This window comes from Girardinichthys multiradiatus, chromosome 4 (assembly GCF_021462225.1).
Source record: "Girardinichthys multiradiatus isolate DD_20200921_A chromosome 4, DD_fGirMul_XY1, whole genome shotgun sequence".
NCBI lineage: Eukaryota > Metazoa > Chordata > Actinopteri > Cyprinodontiformes > Goodeidae > Girardinichthys > Girardinichthys multiradiatus.
In genome coordinates this window covers 16,718,989-16,734,769 of record NC_061797.1, presented here as the reverse complement: position 1 = coordinate 16,734,769, position 15,781 = coordinate 16,718,989, and the positions used below count along the sequence as shown (strand labels likewise).

The following is a 15,781-nucleotide window of genomic DNA, read 5'->3' as shown; positions in this document are numbered from 1 at the left end:
ATTGCAGATGTATTAACTTAAACGTTTGTGTATTATTGTTTTTAATTTGACACCACTTTTTAGTGTCCACCTCATTATAAACCAACAGTTTATAAAATTCTCCAACGACTTTATGTTTTGACATTATCCTTGATCCCCATCCAACCCCTTTTCAGAAACTTTCTGGAGACGCCCCTGTCTCCATTGAGTAGCTGGGCTATAGGACTATACTCTTATTTGCTTTGTAGCTGGACAGTTTTCGTCTGATCTCAGTAGAATTAGAAGTCAGGCTGATTAAAAAATTACAAGCAAAAATCCATCTATTAAAACACTTTGCTTATTTATCCTCAGAAAGGGTAATTAAACCCGCTTCAGGCTTTTTGGGGCAACTCACTGCTAGTATTTATTCATACTACTACTGGTATTTATTCATAAAGCACTTTAAAACAACCACAGCTGAAACCAAGTGCTGCATCAATACAGTAGGTTGGAATAAATAAATAAAACATTTCATGAACATGAATGAGAAGGAAAAGGGAAAACCTGAGGAGCACAGGCAGTCTTCAAACATTTTCATTTATCAGCTTTGCAGGCACAAAATGAGCAAATTCACTACATTTCTTCGCACTGAGCGTCGTGCTGAGACTCATCTGATGAGTTTGGACAGACACCTGAAGGCGCATTTCTCCTTCAGGTTAAAAGCTTTCTGTTGAGTGCATATCAATGAAGCCGGGTAATTTGTATCCAACAGGAATAATAAAGGGAGCTCGCGTAAAATTACCGCTGAAATGTCTCTAATTAAAACCTCCTCGCTGCTGATCTGCGGCCACGTCAGCTCACGTTTCCCCCGGAATAAACGCCGACAAAAGGCTGCTTTCAGCTCTGTGGCCTAAATAATTAAAAGGAGAGGAATAATTACAGTATAAAATTGTAATTATTGGAGGTGGAGGTGGGGGGAGTGGGGGGTACTCTCCATGCTGAAAGAGGAGAGGACACGCTTATAGGATCAGGTTCGGCATCAATATTGTAGGGAGGTAAGAGAAAAAAGGGCTGCACGCAGGCTGATGACACTTCATCCCCTCTCATCTCTCCAGGAACACTCTGTACGTTCCCTTCAATGTGATGAGTGAGAACATGAGGTGGGTTCTTGTTTTTTGTATTTAACCGTCCGAAACAACTCACTTGTTTGGCTTTTGTTAACATGTTCGCTTTGCAAGCAGGGCCGGACAGAGCCTTTCTGGGGCTGCTTTCTGCCCCCCAGTAAACCGCAACACACTGCTAACAAATAATCTGCAAATAAAGCAACTTGCTCTTTAAAGCAAGTGTCAATTTATTAGTATGTTATGGACTTTAAACAAGATAAAACAATCATAACTAACAACACTTTAGGCTGACCAACTGTCTCACTATTGCAGACTGCAATAAAAGCTTAATAAGAGCTGCAAACATAAATATATGTGTGTGTGTGTGTGTGTGTGTGTGTCGGTTTGTACCATCCAAAAGGACATTTTATTACCACTTTGGCAACATAAGATTTAAAGAAAGTGTTGTCATTATATAGTTAAGGAAATTTTGTCTTTTGACCCACCAAAAACATTCATTTTGAGCACAAATGGAGAAAAGAACCAGAATGCATGGAAATTGGGTGTAATACAATGATTTCAATCTTACACAAGCATTTTGATGATTATTTATTTCCAGAATTTAGGAAAAATCTAACTCTGAAAAATAAATATGCAATAAATCAAGTAAAACAACTAAAATGATGATACTAATTGATGAAGGAGAAAACTGACCCGAATGTTTCACAGCTCTGCATCCAGATGTTCTGTGTCATTGTTATCCCTAAGATTTACTCAGATAGAAAAATCAAAAAACACAAACCAAGGCAAGATCTCAGATGGATTTGCCTCTACTTAACAGTAACTCATAAATAAATAAATATATTTGATACAGCTAACACATTTGTTTTGTTTATTAGGCACACCTATCAATAAAAATGAACTCAGTTTTCACCAGACCCATGAAATCCTATGATGAGGATATTAAATAATTCTGTCTTGACCTGAGGTCATTTGTAACATTTTAACAGTGTAGCCACCAAGGGGAAGCAGGGGGGCTCTGGGCACTTCTATACATTCTCTGGTCGTCCCTCTCCTTGTCAGGCAGTCTCATATGCATAACATTGTTTCAAAGAGTTGGAACATATATTTATTTATTTAGTTATTTATCTGTTATTTTTTTGTAGTTTTTGGTGTCCTTGCGGTGGCCATATATGGTATTGGTTACCATCCAGAGAGTTCACGGATCCAGAGCAATCAAAAAGCGCCTAAATCGATCAAGCCTTTTAACACTATTTACTTTATAGTTCTCTTAGGTGGTTTCCAAATATTAGATTTTTTTTTAACTGATTGGTCAAAAATCCATTTGTAAACAAAGCTTAATCTCTTTGACAGCCTGATCAGAGGCATGACCTCATCTCAGCCTCATTCAGTTATTATTGCCATAAATCTAAACTCAACCTGTTTAAAGGTCCACGCATCTATCTCAGATTTCCAGCCTTCATTTCTTGCTCTTTTTCTGAAATTTCCTACCCCGTAACTGCAGAATGGTTTGCGTGGCCGGCGTGGAAGCCTAACAGATGGCCGTGTAACTTGATAAATGAGCCCGGGCCTTTTTGTCGTTATTGCTGCCCTCCACAGCTCAACTTGCCCTGCTGCTCGCTTCGACTGCGGGGAAATAACGCAAGATGCGCACCATTGCAATCGAGCTGATCCTAAATGCAAATATATTGCTATGATCAGTTTGACCCCAGTGGGGCGGCCGGGGGCCTCCAGAGTGTCTCTTTTGAGCTGCTATAAATGTTGGCTTTTTGATTACTTTTTAAAATAGTGTACATTTCTAAAGGATTGTGTTTTTTGTATTATTTGAATCGAATCATGAATTCACCAACAAGAATTGTAAGGCCAAATGTCTCCCTCTTTGGGGTCTGCGGGGGCCTAATTGCGAATGATCCCTTTTTCTGATCGGCTTTGTGCGTCAAAAATGTGAATTATCCAAAGTGATGTGTAGCTCAGCGTGTGTTTATGTGTCCGAGTGAGAGGAGGGGAGGCAGAGAGGGAGAGCTAATACACATCAGCATGACAGCGGGGAGAGGAGGAGGAGAGAGGTGCCATGTGCTTCCTGTCTACACGCCATTCACCTCCCTGAGCTCCAACAGGATGGAGGTCCTGCGCGCTGCTGCTTCTTCCTGCACTTCAGCCAACTGAAATAAATTTCACAGTTTGTGGTGTTTTATCCTGTGTTTTTAATCATCGTTTCTATCTGGACACATTAAATCTGAATATTCTTCCCCTTACCTTTTTAGTTGTATTTTTCCACCCTAAACATCGCTGGAGTGCGCTGTATTTTCAGGAGAAAAAGGTACGTCATTTTTTTATTCAGTTTAAATAAAAACACATTTTAATTTCTGAATTTATTTTGTTTTTGGTTCATGCCCGAGTCGAGTTTGGAGCATGAAACGTTCATCTTAGATTCTCAAACTGTTACCCAGCTGTTAAACTTTGATAAAACCTGCAGGCTGCTCGCTAGATTTCCGCGGCCTTCATCAGGAGCAGGTGAACGTGAGATAGACCTGCTCCAACCTAATTCCCGGCTACTGTCTGAGGCTAATCTGCGCAGAAGCTTTAATTATATATAGGGCTAGTCTTTTATTAACAATGCGGGGACGCACGCTTGGATCCGTGTAATTACCAGAGAAGCAGCTTACAGTTGCTCTTTTCCTCTCCGCTAAGCGCATTGGCGCAGCTCAGCTTCTGTCCTTTTCCGTGTCTAAGGATCTTATGTGACTCTTAAGTAGCTGCTCCGTAAGTGCTGAGCCGATTTGAAGATAAGGGGAGCAGGAGAGGTCCTTCTTCCACGCAGGAGGTCGCGTAAAATCCTGGAGAGGAGGCCGGACGCACAGATAAAAAGACAGAAAGAGAGAAGTTTAGAACAAGGGTGAATTCACTGAAGACTGAATTCACTTTTGCAATTCTATAATCTCCTTAAATAGTTATTATTATTAATATTATTATTATTATTATTACATATCTACTTAATTTATTTTCGCATTATTTGTAAAATTGTTACGGTTTATATTTGCATTTTAAAGGCTTAACCCAGCTAATAAAATCCTGATGAATTAGTTAATTCAAATTACGATATATATGTATATATATATATATATATATATATATATATATATATATATATATATAGTAATTTGTATTATTATAAAGAAATTGTTCGTTAAAGCAACATTTCAGCTCTCTGTATTTGATCGTCAGGCTTCCAGGGATGGAGTCGATTCCCGGACATCTTGGAGACGCGGGACGAGACGCCAGCTCTTCCCCGAGTTTGAAGCAGGACGCTCAAAGGTTTTCCAGCCCCAACTCCTTCAAACCAAACCAAGTGAGTGAGACCTCCCTGTACGGGGTGCCCATCGTATCTCTGGTCATAGATGGGAAAGAGAGACTCTGCCTGGCACAGATTTCCAACACCTTGCTGAAAAACTACAGCTACAACGAGATCCACAACCGCCGGGTGGCTCTGGGTATCACCTGCGTGCAGTGCACGCCCGTCCAGCTGGAGCTCCTGCGGCGCGCCGGGGCCATGCCCATCTCATCCAGGCGCTGCGGCATGATCACCAAACGGGAGGCCGAGCGCCTCTGCAAGTCATTTCTAGGGGCGCACAGTCCCCCGAAGTTGCCGGAAAATTTTGCCTTTGACGTGTGTCATGAATGCGCCTGGGGCTGCAGAGGCAGCTTCATCCCCGCCAGATACAACAGCTCCAGGGCAAAGTGCATCAAGTGCAGCTTCTGCAGCATGTACTTCTCCCCGAACAAGTTCATTTTCCACTCCCATCGCACGCCGGAGTCCAAGTACCTGCAGCCGGACGCGGCCAACTTCAACTCCTGGAGGCGGCACCTGAAGCTGACGGACAAGAAGCAGTCTGATGATATAAACCACGCATGGGAGGATGTAAAGGCCATGTTTAACGGGGGTAGCAGAAAGAGGACTCTGCCAATGAGCGGGTCGGGGATGTCATCGTCGTTGAAATCTCAGGCCTCGTCTAGTTTGGCACCAATGAGTTCTCCTGAAATCCCCCATAAAACTTCGCGGTGCGACGAGGAGCAGGGAAGCAATAATTTAAGTTTGGCAGGCGGAGCACGGAGCTACCCGCTCATCCCGGTGCCGAGCAAGAGCTTTGGCATGCTCCAGAAGATCCCCCCTCCTCTCTTCCCTCACCATCCGTATGGCTTCCCCAGCTATGGGCTATGTCAGAAAAAGAGCGACGGGGTGACCGATGGTAACAAATCCAGTGTTCCTGGAGTGTTTTGGCCCGGCGCAAAGGACTCCCTCTACCCAGCTTTTCCCATGTTCTGGCCTACAGCTGGTGGCCTGCCCATCCCGCCCTACGCGGGTGCTCCACCTAAACCTCCGGCAGAGCGGCCGGGTGTCCGGCAAACTGAGTTGGACCTATCTGACCAAAGCGACCGGGCCGCAAACACACCCAAAGACACAACCCCGCACCCTCACCATGAGCGCAGTCCCAGCTCCCAGTCCTCCTCCACTAGAAACGACGAGGACAAGTCCGGGGACGAGGCCTCTCAGAGGAAGATTAGCTACATCTCAGCCTTCAGACCCGTGGTCAAAGACGCGGAGACCATCGCCAAACTCTACGGCAACCGGGACGGATTCGGTGCGCGCCCCGGCTACCTGTCCCCGGATTTCATCAGCGAGAGCTCCAGCTACAGATCAGCGTCTCCGGACAGGGACAGCGTGGTGGACGACGAAGACGACGACCCGGACGTGGACGTAGAGTCCAACCGGGGTCCGGAGGAAGAGGAGTCTGTCCAGATCTCCCCAGGTGGAGACCTCCGAGGCTCCCCTGTTCTGGAGCGAGTCTGCTCTGTTGCTGAGGAGAGCCAGGAGCGGCCTGACGGCTCCTCCAGCCCCGGGGCGTCTGGGGCGTCACCGCAGGGCTCTTCGGATGAGGACCGGCAGATGCGCAGCGGCTCCCCTCTTCATGAGGTGAGATTAGATGAAATGAAGCTTTAATAAAGCCTGGAGGGAAAGTTGGGCTGTAGCAGCAGAAGTAAACATGATGGAAATGGTGACCAGCAAGCTTTGATTACAGTCAAGTGGCCTTTGCATTTATAAAAATAAATGAAATCACTTGCTCCTGAGCAAGGCAGCAGGGCGGTCATTTAATTATTATTTAAAGGTAAATATATATATATATATTGATACGTTTTTAGAAAATTATTATTTTCAGAGAGCCTGGTTGAATTCTAGGTTCAATTATAACCCAAACAGGCCAACATTTATTTACCATGTTTTATTTTTGTATTAATTCTAATAAATTTTATGTTTAAAAAAAAAAAATCCCATCGTTTTCTTTTTTGAAATGGCCCCAGTTATGTGAAGAACCGCAGCAATTGGTGCGTAATTAGTCTCCGTTTTGCAGGTGTACACCCATGAACCAGACGGCCCGGTGCTCCTGAACGAACGTCCTTCCTCCAGCTCCAAACAGCCGAGCAGACCCAGCGGTACGACTACTGACCACGTTTATTATTTTATAATATCATATTTGAAACTGAACCAGCGTTTCTCCTCCTGTTTATGTTTAGGTGTCCTCCACATGGCTGAAATACAGACGCAGCGCTGCGCACCGTCCTATCCAGAGCAGAAAGACAGACAAGGTTTTAAATGATTCTCGTCCATATTTCCAAGTTAATGCCTGAAATCATCAGATTTATTTTATTTATTTTTTTTTACCGTATAAAACATCATTTTGGATTGATTGTTGTAGTTTTTTATTTGCAGGTGATGGAGCTTTACGCATCGACATCAGTGTGCATGAGCGAGATTTGGAGAATATGGCCAAAGGTAGGAAACGTTTAAAGGCTTGAAAATGGCATAGGCTGCATTATTTGTAATAATTCAGAACGTGGTAACAATTGTATGGAGGCTAATCTTATTTTGTTGTTTTTAATTTGATCATTTAAATTTCTGAACCGGAACTCGCCCCTTTAGCAATTAAAACATCTCCAATATGTTAGAATAAAATTAAACACAGATTTCCACCTGATCTGAAATGATGCCGCTAAAGACGTACAGGCGCCCCAAATCTCCGAATGTGAATTTGCATTTTATAGGCCTACAGTGTTTCCATAGTTGTTAACCACTTAATCACGAGATGTAGGAGTTTTGACTTGTTATTGTAAGGGGAAATCGTTTAGAGGCTATTAATATTTTAAGGAACAGAGCCATAACCTCCAGGCACGGCAGCTAATTATTTTACAACGCTTGGAAAAACCCTGGGACTCCGTTATTATCGTCTCCACCTCCAGGCAATGCATGGCAATTACTGCGGCAGCCTGCGAGAGAGAGAGAGAGAGAGAGAGAGGTGGGAGGGTGGAGGGGTGTTATTAAGGATGGAGACGCACCTAAAGGTGGTGCACTACATGGGCTCCAACAAATCCTTATGAGCAGAATTGAAAAGAGGTGTGTGTTTTTTTAAGCTATTTTAATATCTGGAAATAGGATAATCTGTCTTGATATTATTGGCTCTTTCCAGAGGAGTTGCAGAAGCAGCTGGTGGAGCAAGTGGAGCTGAGGAAGAAGCTGGAGAGAGAATTTCAGCATCTGAAAGGTATGATGGGGGGGGGGGGGGGTTAGTGAGTGTATTTAGGGAATTAGAGAGTCGGATCTGCAAGCAAAAAGATGGAGAACAAGATCATTTCATTCAGTCTATCCATGTGATGAGGTTCCTTGTTCTCCACAGATAATTTCCAGGATCAAATGAAGCGTGAGCTGTCCTACAGAGAGGAAATGGTCCAGCAGTTGCAGATTGTTCGAGGTGAGTCTCTCTCTGTTACTCTGGGAAGCAGATTTAGATCAGTCCTTCTTTAAGCCACAAAACAAGTTAAAGTAACACAACTCCTGGTAATTAATCCATCTAGATTCTCCTAGTTCTAAAAGAAAAAGTGACACTTGCATAGTGACACAATAGCACTTGAAGTTGAGTCTTTTTCCTGTAAACTCCACATTTATTTATTTTATATTTCCTGCTATACTTCAGTGGATTAATAGATATCCAAAGTTGAAACTGAAACCACATTGTTTTGTTTGCAAATGTTATTTTCTCCTAAATCATGCTCTGGAAAATTGAATAGACTGACCATAATGTAGCTCTGTATCAGTTACATGCAGTAGACATCAACTAATGCCTCCTGTTAAAGGATTGGTTTATTGTTACAGTCGTTTAAATACAGGGTCCAAGTACACAGAGGGGTCACTCTAAATACCACAGGGGCAAACAGCACATATTACAATCCTTCACATACTGCTCACGTTTTTATTTTTTTTTTACTTTCCTCAGTAATCCTTTTTGACCATTTATTTATTTTATTTTATTTTATTTTGTTTGATAGACACTTTGTGCAGCGAGTTGGACCAAGAGAGAAAGGCTCGTTATGCAATACAGCAGAAACTAAAAGGTAAATTTGAACTGGTCCTTAGGGGAAAACCATCATATATTCACATTTTACCCAGATGCTCAAATAAATATGCAAGTGCTGCTTTTTTTGTTGTTGTTGTTCAGCCTCTTCTGTGATGGCGCAGTTAAAGTACAGGTTCACATATTTCTATTGGCCACAATATTTGTTCTTCTGTTTCATGCTAGGTGGGATGTATTTTTCAGATGAGAAAGAAACAGTTCAAACAATGATAATCAGATTAACTCAAATTAACCCATCAGTTTTTTGTTTTTACAAGAAAATGAATTTCTAGTGTTTATGAGATCTGACCAAAGCTTAGCTGACCAGTTGATCACTGCTTTTCCTTCAAATTGTGTTTATGCATGTGAAAAATGTGCAAAAAATGGATGCATTTCATAAACAGAATTAAAGGTGAGACACATTTGCAAAGTACTTCGTATAACAGCTGTCCTTAAATGAACATACAAAGCAACCAAATATGCAAAATCTCTCCTCTTATTTCCAATGCTTTTCTAATTACGTCACCTTATCTCCTCTTCTTCTTTTGCACGACTATTCTGGCTCCCAGTAGACAGCTTGCCTCCCACAGTGTCATTAGATGCATGAAAATGCTAATCAGTTGCCATTCTGTTACAGCTTTTGGTGAACATTTGCTTTAAAGTATATACTGTTTGGATAAAATCTTTACTTATTTTGTAATTATCTTAAGATTTTTTTCTCTTGGGGTAACACGTTAATAGATTTATTTACTTGATGTTCACATTATAACTACAGATTATTTGGATATCAATATGAAAAAGTTTTGTTTCTTCAGCAGAAGATGATTCATGCAGGAAATGTGTGATGGCTGCAGTGCTGAACAATGAAACTGAGTGTAGCAGAAGGATTATTTAGCTTGAAACCACGATCATCTCACAACCAAGGGAAAACAAAGCCTGTTTTCTTGTAATAACAGCTCCTTAGCTGAACCACACGAGACAGTAAAGACTAACTTTATAATGTGTTCGGTTAGCGAGACTGTGGATTTTTTTCCCCTCACCGTTCACACTGAAATCATGGCAAGAAAAGATCTTCAAGATCTTTAATGTGACTCATGCTGACAGGAGGAACATACTATTATAAAAATGTTCATAAAAAAAGATTTTCACACAAGTTCAAGTGGAGCGTTACATATCTGAAATATTGATGATTAGTAGTGCAACTCAGAGTCTTGCTTACCGTGACGATGATTTGAGAACATTTGTGAGCAGGTTTTAATTTTTGGCATTCATAAAGACTTGTTTTTTCTTAGAGGGACTTGTTGGTGCTCATCAGAACAGAAAATGTCTCAAACCATCTCTAATTGGACCAAACAGTATGACTGGACATGTGCTGATGGAAGAAACATACTGCTACTTTGCCTTTAACAGTAGCTAACTAACAAATAGCTCCCTAAATGTTAATGTTCACAGTTCTTCTATCAGGAAAAGTCCAAAAAAACAAAAACAAAATAACTTTAAAACATCTGGTAAAATTTCTTTGGTGGGAATATCATGGTGTGGGCTGAAAGCTCAACTGCAAATCAGGGGCTGCAGAAAAAATCCCAAAGGAGTGGGTTTTAGATAGGCCGGTGTTATAGCTAAAGGAAACTTTGTTACTTTGACTATCATCACAGCAGCTATTGTCCACAACACCTGCAGAATCTGCTTCATGCCCCTGGAACTGTGGAGCTTCAGGCTTGTAAGCTATAGGGTGAATACATGCATCCACCCCAACCTGTTTGTATTTAAATACAATGAGTTTTAGAGGTCAGTGGTCATTAGACATATAATGGTTGTACTAAAAGTGTTTTTTTATTCTTTGTGTAACAAAAAGAAGAGACTGGATGTCTAAAGATGTGAGAAATATCAAACTGTCAATGTGTTCTCAAGCAGAATGTCAAAAAAATTATTATTTCATTTGTAAAGAGAAAAATAAACACAATCTTTATGTCGTTGCAGAATGAACATCTATTAAATTAGTTTGTAGCTTCTGAGAAATTAAACACTGAATCCCTCAGTAAGAATGATGATGTTTGAATGAGGAAACTTGATGTCTGTAAAGACAGGAAAAAGAAAAGGTATAGGTTTGAAAATATTTTTGCATTTGCATAAAAGATATTGAAACAAGAAGGATTAAGCTTTCTCTATTTATGGGTTTCCGGTCCTTACTTTGCAAAATAACAAAACAATAGTGGTCATAAAAGAATCTAGGAATGAGAAAGTCTGGTTGAATAGTTTATAAACACCTTAGTATATGAGAAAAATCTATGAATCAGACATCGAAGTTACTTGCAGTCTAACAATTGATTTAAATTGCCAGAGAATAAAACGTGTGTACGCTGACTTTTCGAAACAGGTAAAGAAACTAAGGTGCTAAAATATATTTCAACATATGCAACCACAGACAGACAATAACAAAGAAAAGTTTCCAGTGTGGAAAAATAAAGCCCTGTTGTTTGGAAGAGCAGACAATATCCCTGGCATAAAGAGCATCATGGATTTTAATCCAAATTCCCACGTGAAACCGATTTTTTTTTTTTTTTTACCTGATCCAAAGTTTGCTTTGCATATCTCTACCCCACCTTCCTTATTTTTCCACACTGCAACCCTTTTTAACTGAACGTATGAAGCCTCAGTCCTGACCAAGAGAAGCAGAATAGCTAAAACATAAAACATCACCTAAAGTTAGTTGCAAAAGTTAACAAACCCCTTAAACTTCTCTCAATTTGGTCCTATTATAGCCACAAACTTCAATGTATTTTACTGTGATTTTCGGTGGTAGAGCAACACCAAACTGTGTATAACTGCGAAGTGGAAGGAAAATGATCCAAAGGTTTCAAAATTAATTATGAATAAGTATCTGAAAGGTGTGATGTACATTTACATTTAGCCTCTTTTAATTTGATACCTCTAAATAAAATGCCGTGCAGCCAGCTGCCTTCCGAAATCGCCTGGTTAGTAAATGGAGTCGGAGAAGCAGCTAAGAGGACCACGGTAACTCTAACAGTGGTGGCAGTGTCATGCAGAGGGGAGGTTTTTCTTCAGCAAGGACAGATAAACCGCTCAATCTGGAAACTGTTGATGGAAAGATGGATGGAGTTTAATTCAGGGCAATTCTGGAAGACAATCTGTTAGAGACTTCAAAAGACTTGAGACTGGGGCAGAGGTTCGCCTTCCAGCAGGACCCTAAAGTAGAGCTACAGCTACATATCCATGCATGAGAGTAGTCCAGTTAAAGTGCAAACATTACAAAATTGAGAATCTGTATTGAGACTTAAAAACTAATGTTTTTACTTTCAATCTCGTCTGACTGAGCTTGAGCTGTTTTGCAGAAGAACGGGGAAAAATGTCAGTCTCCAGATGTCCAAAGCTGGTAGAGACATGCCCCAGAAGATCTACAGGTGTACCTGCAAAAAGTTAGAGACATGCATCCTTTTTCTGCCATGTCACAGTTAAGCTCTACTTTGTGTTGGTCTCAAGCTTGTGGCTGTAATGTGACAAAATGTGAGAAACACGAAGGGTTTGAAAACGTTTACCAGCACTGTAGGCAAGACTACAACAAGGACTCAGCAGCGTTGAATCCTTGAGCAGCAAACTATATTCCAGTTTTTTTTTAATGATGTAAAATAATCAGCAATGTTTTACCTAAATTAGGTTCTGGTAATTGTAGGTCTCACTCCAACCTTTTCAGTGCCTGTTTTGCAGCACTTGGGTCTGGACGACACCCGTTACTGCTAAAACAAAATAAAAAAATGATTCCAGAAAACTTAAAGAAACAAATTATCAGGACATCTTTTATTAAATACATTTTAGAATGAGGTTAGTTGTAGCAGAAACCCTCATTAAGCAATCAAATTGATGAGTCTGAAAAAGAAAAGTCAAAGTTCTCATCTAAAATCAGCAGAAATAATCAGAAAAAGGCAGATGTGAGCTGTGTTTGAGAGGAAACTCATTCTAATGTTTGAGCTTTTCTTCTTCTGAACTGATGAGCAGAACAGATCAAGCAGTTATATATATATATATATATATATATATATATATATATACAGTATTTCTGTTTAAGTTAGCTTCCATTTGTAAAGTATTTAAGGGCTGCGATCAAATTCTGACCTCAGTTTGGCTTATATTTTTCCTAATATATATTCAAAAACATTACACTTACAATGTGTATACAGTTGTTTTCTAGAGCAGTAGTGTCCAAACTTTACACAGGCCGAAATCGTAAAGTTGACAGTACTCGCAGGCCACAAAAATTAGATTTTTAAATAAAAACTAAAACACTAATTTAATTGTTGTTTTTTGTTGTGTTTTGTTTTTACTTCAACAGGCTCAAGAGATAAACTAGACTTGCACTATTTTAATGAAAGAAACAATGTCGTCTGATTTTTGTAGAAAATAGATCTGCAATTTGTGTTAGATCAGGAATATAAAGAGGGTTTAAATCTTTTGCCTTATTAAAAAAAAGGCAGTAGTCATTTGGGCCATTTGTTATTTGCTTCTAAAATTCTTGCTGCAACCTTTGGTGGGTCAAATTTGGAGCCACTCATTCAGAAAGCCACACATGGCCCCCAGACCACACTTTGAACACCCCTACTCTAGAGTGTTAGAATTGAACTGATTATTTACTAATTGAACTTTATTGTTGTTTTTGCCTTCATGTTCTTCCTGATGGACTCGTTCCCCCCAGAAGCTCACGACGCCCTTCACCATTTCTCCTGTAAGATGCTCACTCCTCGTCAGTGCAATGGAGCCTGCGCCTTCAAGTCCCCTCTGCTGCCCCCTTAGTGCCACCACCCTGCAGCTGACAGCAGCCCAGCTCAAAAAAGCACCCACACACGTAAAGATCCAGTCTCGAGAGCCTTCATGTGTTCACCTCTCCGACCTGAAACCCAAGGATTCCTGCTCCTACTGCTGCTGCGGTACGGATACACCTCTGAGAGAATCCATCAAGGCTCTGGAGTAGATGGATTCTGCAGCGATCTCTCCTCTAAAGAACTGGACTCTTGTGTTAAGGAGATCATGTGAACTTCATGCTGTGAATCAGAGGATTGTTGATCTGAAGCTGCAAAGCTCAAACCAAGGAGGTCAATGAATTAAAACTGTCTGCTCTTTCACTATTCTGAAGAGAGAAATACTACATTATATACATACAAAAAAATATATATATATATGTACGTATATATATGTATATATATATATATATACATATATATATATATATATATACATATATATATATATATATGTATATGATGTGACAATGTGCAATGGTTTGTATAATTGTGATTTTAAGTTAACACCTCATTTGTTAGATTTTGTTCCATTTTGAATATGTTTTTACATGTATTTGTAATTGAACTTTGATTTCTACACTGTGTATGTCAATAAGCACTTTAAATGGACAACATTTCGAAATGTGGACACCAAATTCTCTCCTCCAATTCGTCTTGTGTTATAACTACAGCACCTAGTAATGAGCACTTACTGCAGCGGCCCTTCAGGTTTTACTTCACAGTATTAACTGTAACAAGCTAAAAGGAAAGACAATGCACTGATGCAGCTGTTTGAGAATGCGTGTTTCTCAATTTTAGTTTCTGTTAAATATATGTCTGTCTCAGCAAACGGAACCAAAATCTTTTCTGTTGTCTGAAGCACTTTTTATAAGAAGAAAAACACTGTCTCGAGTATGAAAACTATGGTTCTCACAGCTTCTTTTTCATTTTGTCGCTCTTGTTGATCTTTCTTGTAAGAAAAATCAACTCAAAAGCAGCCCTAAAAGAATCAAACCCTGCTTTCTGACATAAACACACAATTCTCCTGTTTATCTCTGTACAAATGCAAATAAAACTTGAAAAGCTCTCTGGGCTTCATGTCCCTGACTTTTCCTGTGCCTGTCCCCCCCTCCCGGTGGGAGCCTGACACCTGCTGGCCTCCTTCCAGAACAGCTCCCCCCTGGGGTGGATCGAATTGCCTCACATTGTGTTTGAGTTCAACATGATCTCTTTCATTAGGCGGACAACATCAGTGTCCAGTCACTTTATAATGTTTGACGTGGAGTCAAGAAGGCGAGGTGGAGGTGGTGTTGGTGGTGGGGGAGGGGGGGCAGGTTGATCCACTGGTGAAATCTAACTCTTCAGATGGGACGGCTAATAGATATTGATTACCGGGCTCCGGGACCCTGGATGCCTCATACTGAGACAGATACTCACATAATGTCACCGCTGCACAATGAATGCTAATTTTCAGCAACATAATTGCCTTAATGGCAAACTTTGTTCCCTCTGATTGCTAACATGGTCCAGAAGATGAACAGCATCATAATACAGTGGGACTGACTGGCTGCCTTCACTGAGTCCTCCCTGAGACTGATACTGGTGAAAAACACAGAAGAATTATTTGTCTTTTTGTGTTTTAGCACTTTGTCATCACATTTAATCAACCTGCTTTCTCATTGTGATTATTTAGTGGATATTTATTTGCCTTTCCATGCTTGTTTTGTGTGTTATGAGCTGTCATTGTCTCCTTCTGATTGTTTTGAGAATCATTTTATGTCTTTTAGCAAATATTTTATTTATATTTGTTACTGAATAAAGTTTATTGTCTTTGTGAGCTTTATTTTGTTAATTTTGTACTTGTTTTGTCATAATTATTTGTTACTTTGTGTCTCCTTGTGATTGATTTGTGTTTTTGCCTCTTTGTTGTTGTTTTCCTTTTTTATTTTTATTTGCAACCTTTATTTAACCAGGCAGCAATTTCTTATTTAAAACTGTGGCCTGGCCAAAAGGCAGGGCCTTTTGAGGGAAAGGGGGATAAAGGGTTGCAAGAGCAGACAAAATTAGTCATGTAGTCATTACAACTTTAGTAATTTCTTGTTTGATTGTTGTTGGTTTGTGTTTTTTTTTTTAGTTTCTCTTTTTGTTATCATTCTGTTGTTTGGAGAATTGTTTGGTTTGTGCTTGTTTTGTGTGTTTTTGCATTATTATTAGTGTTTGTTTTATGCCTCTTCTTGGGCTTGGAGTCTCCAATTGCAGTTCAATATATTCTGACAAAATTATAATAATTTATTTGTATTTTTGTGGTCTGTTATTTTGTAGCAACATTTTGTAGTTTCCCTATATACATATTGTTAATGTACAGTATGCATTGTGGCTTTTAAACAGAGGCAGGACCACGCACGTGCAAACTAAGCTGCTTTCACATCATTTCTAGATTAAAAAGTCAAATTTCCAAATATGT

The 15,781-nt window shown here is 40.1% G+C and overlaps 1 protein-coding gene across 4 annotated transcripts; it reads left to right on the top strand.

The window, feature by feature from the left end:
* The first annotated feature begins 3,145 nt into the window (after nucleotides 1–3,145).
* On the top strand, nucleotides 3,146–14,404 carry LOC124866583 (SKI family transcriptional corepressor 1 homolog-B-like). Of its 4 annotated transcripts, none has more exons than XM_047362431.1 (9): nucleotides 3,146–3,402; nucleotides 4,308–6,054; nucleotides 6,491–6,572; nucleotides 6,654–6,725; nucleotides 6,850–6,912; nucleotides 7,604–7,678; nucleotides 7,811–7,885; nucleotides 8,460–8,525; nucleotides 13,236–14,404. In XM_047362431.1, the coding sequence occupies exons 2-9, from the start codon at nucleotides 4,318–4,320 to the stop codon at nucleotides 13,328–13,330; spliced, it is 2,265 nt and encodes a 754-aa protein (XP_047218387.1). In that variant the 5' UTR covers nucleotides 3,146–3,402; nucleotides 4,308–4,317; the 3' UTR covers nucleotides 13,331–14,404. The 4 variants fall into 4 exon arrangements, with proteins under 4 accessions (XP_047218387.1, XP_047218386.1, XP_047218389.1 ...); XM_047362430.1 differs by having other exon boundaries at nucleotides 13,233–14,404; XM_047362433.1 differs by lacking the exon at nucleotides 8,460–8,525 and having other exon boundaries at nucleotides 3,147–3,402.
* The last annotated feature ends 1,377 nt before the right edge of the window (nucleotides 14,405–15,781 follow it).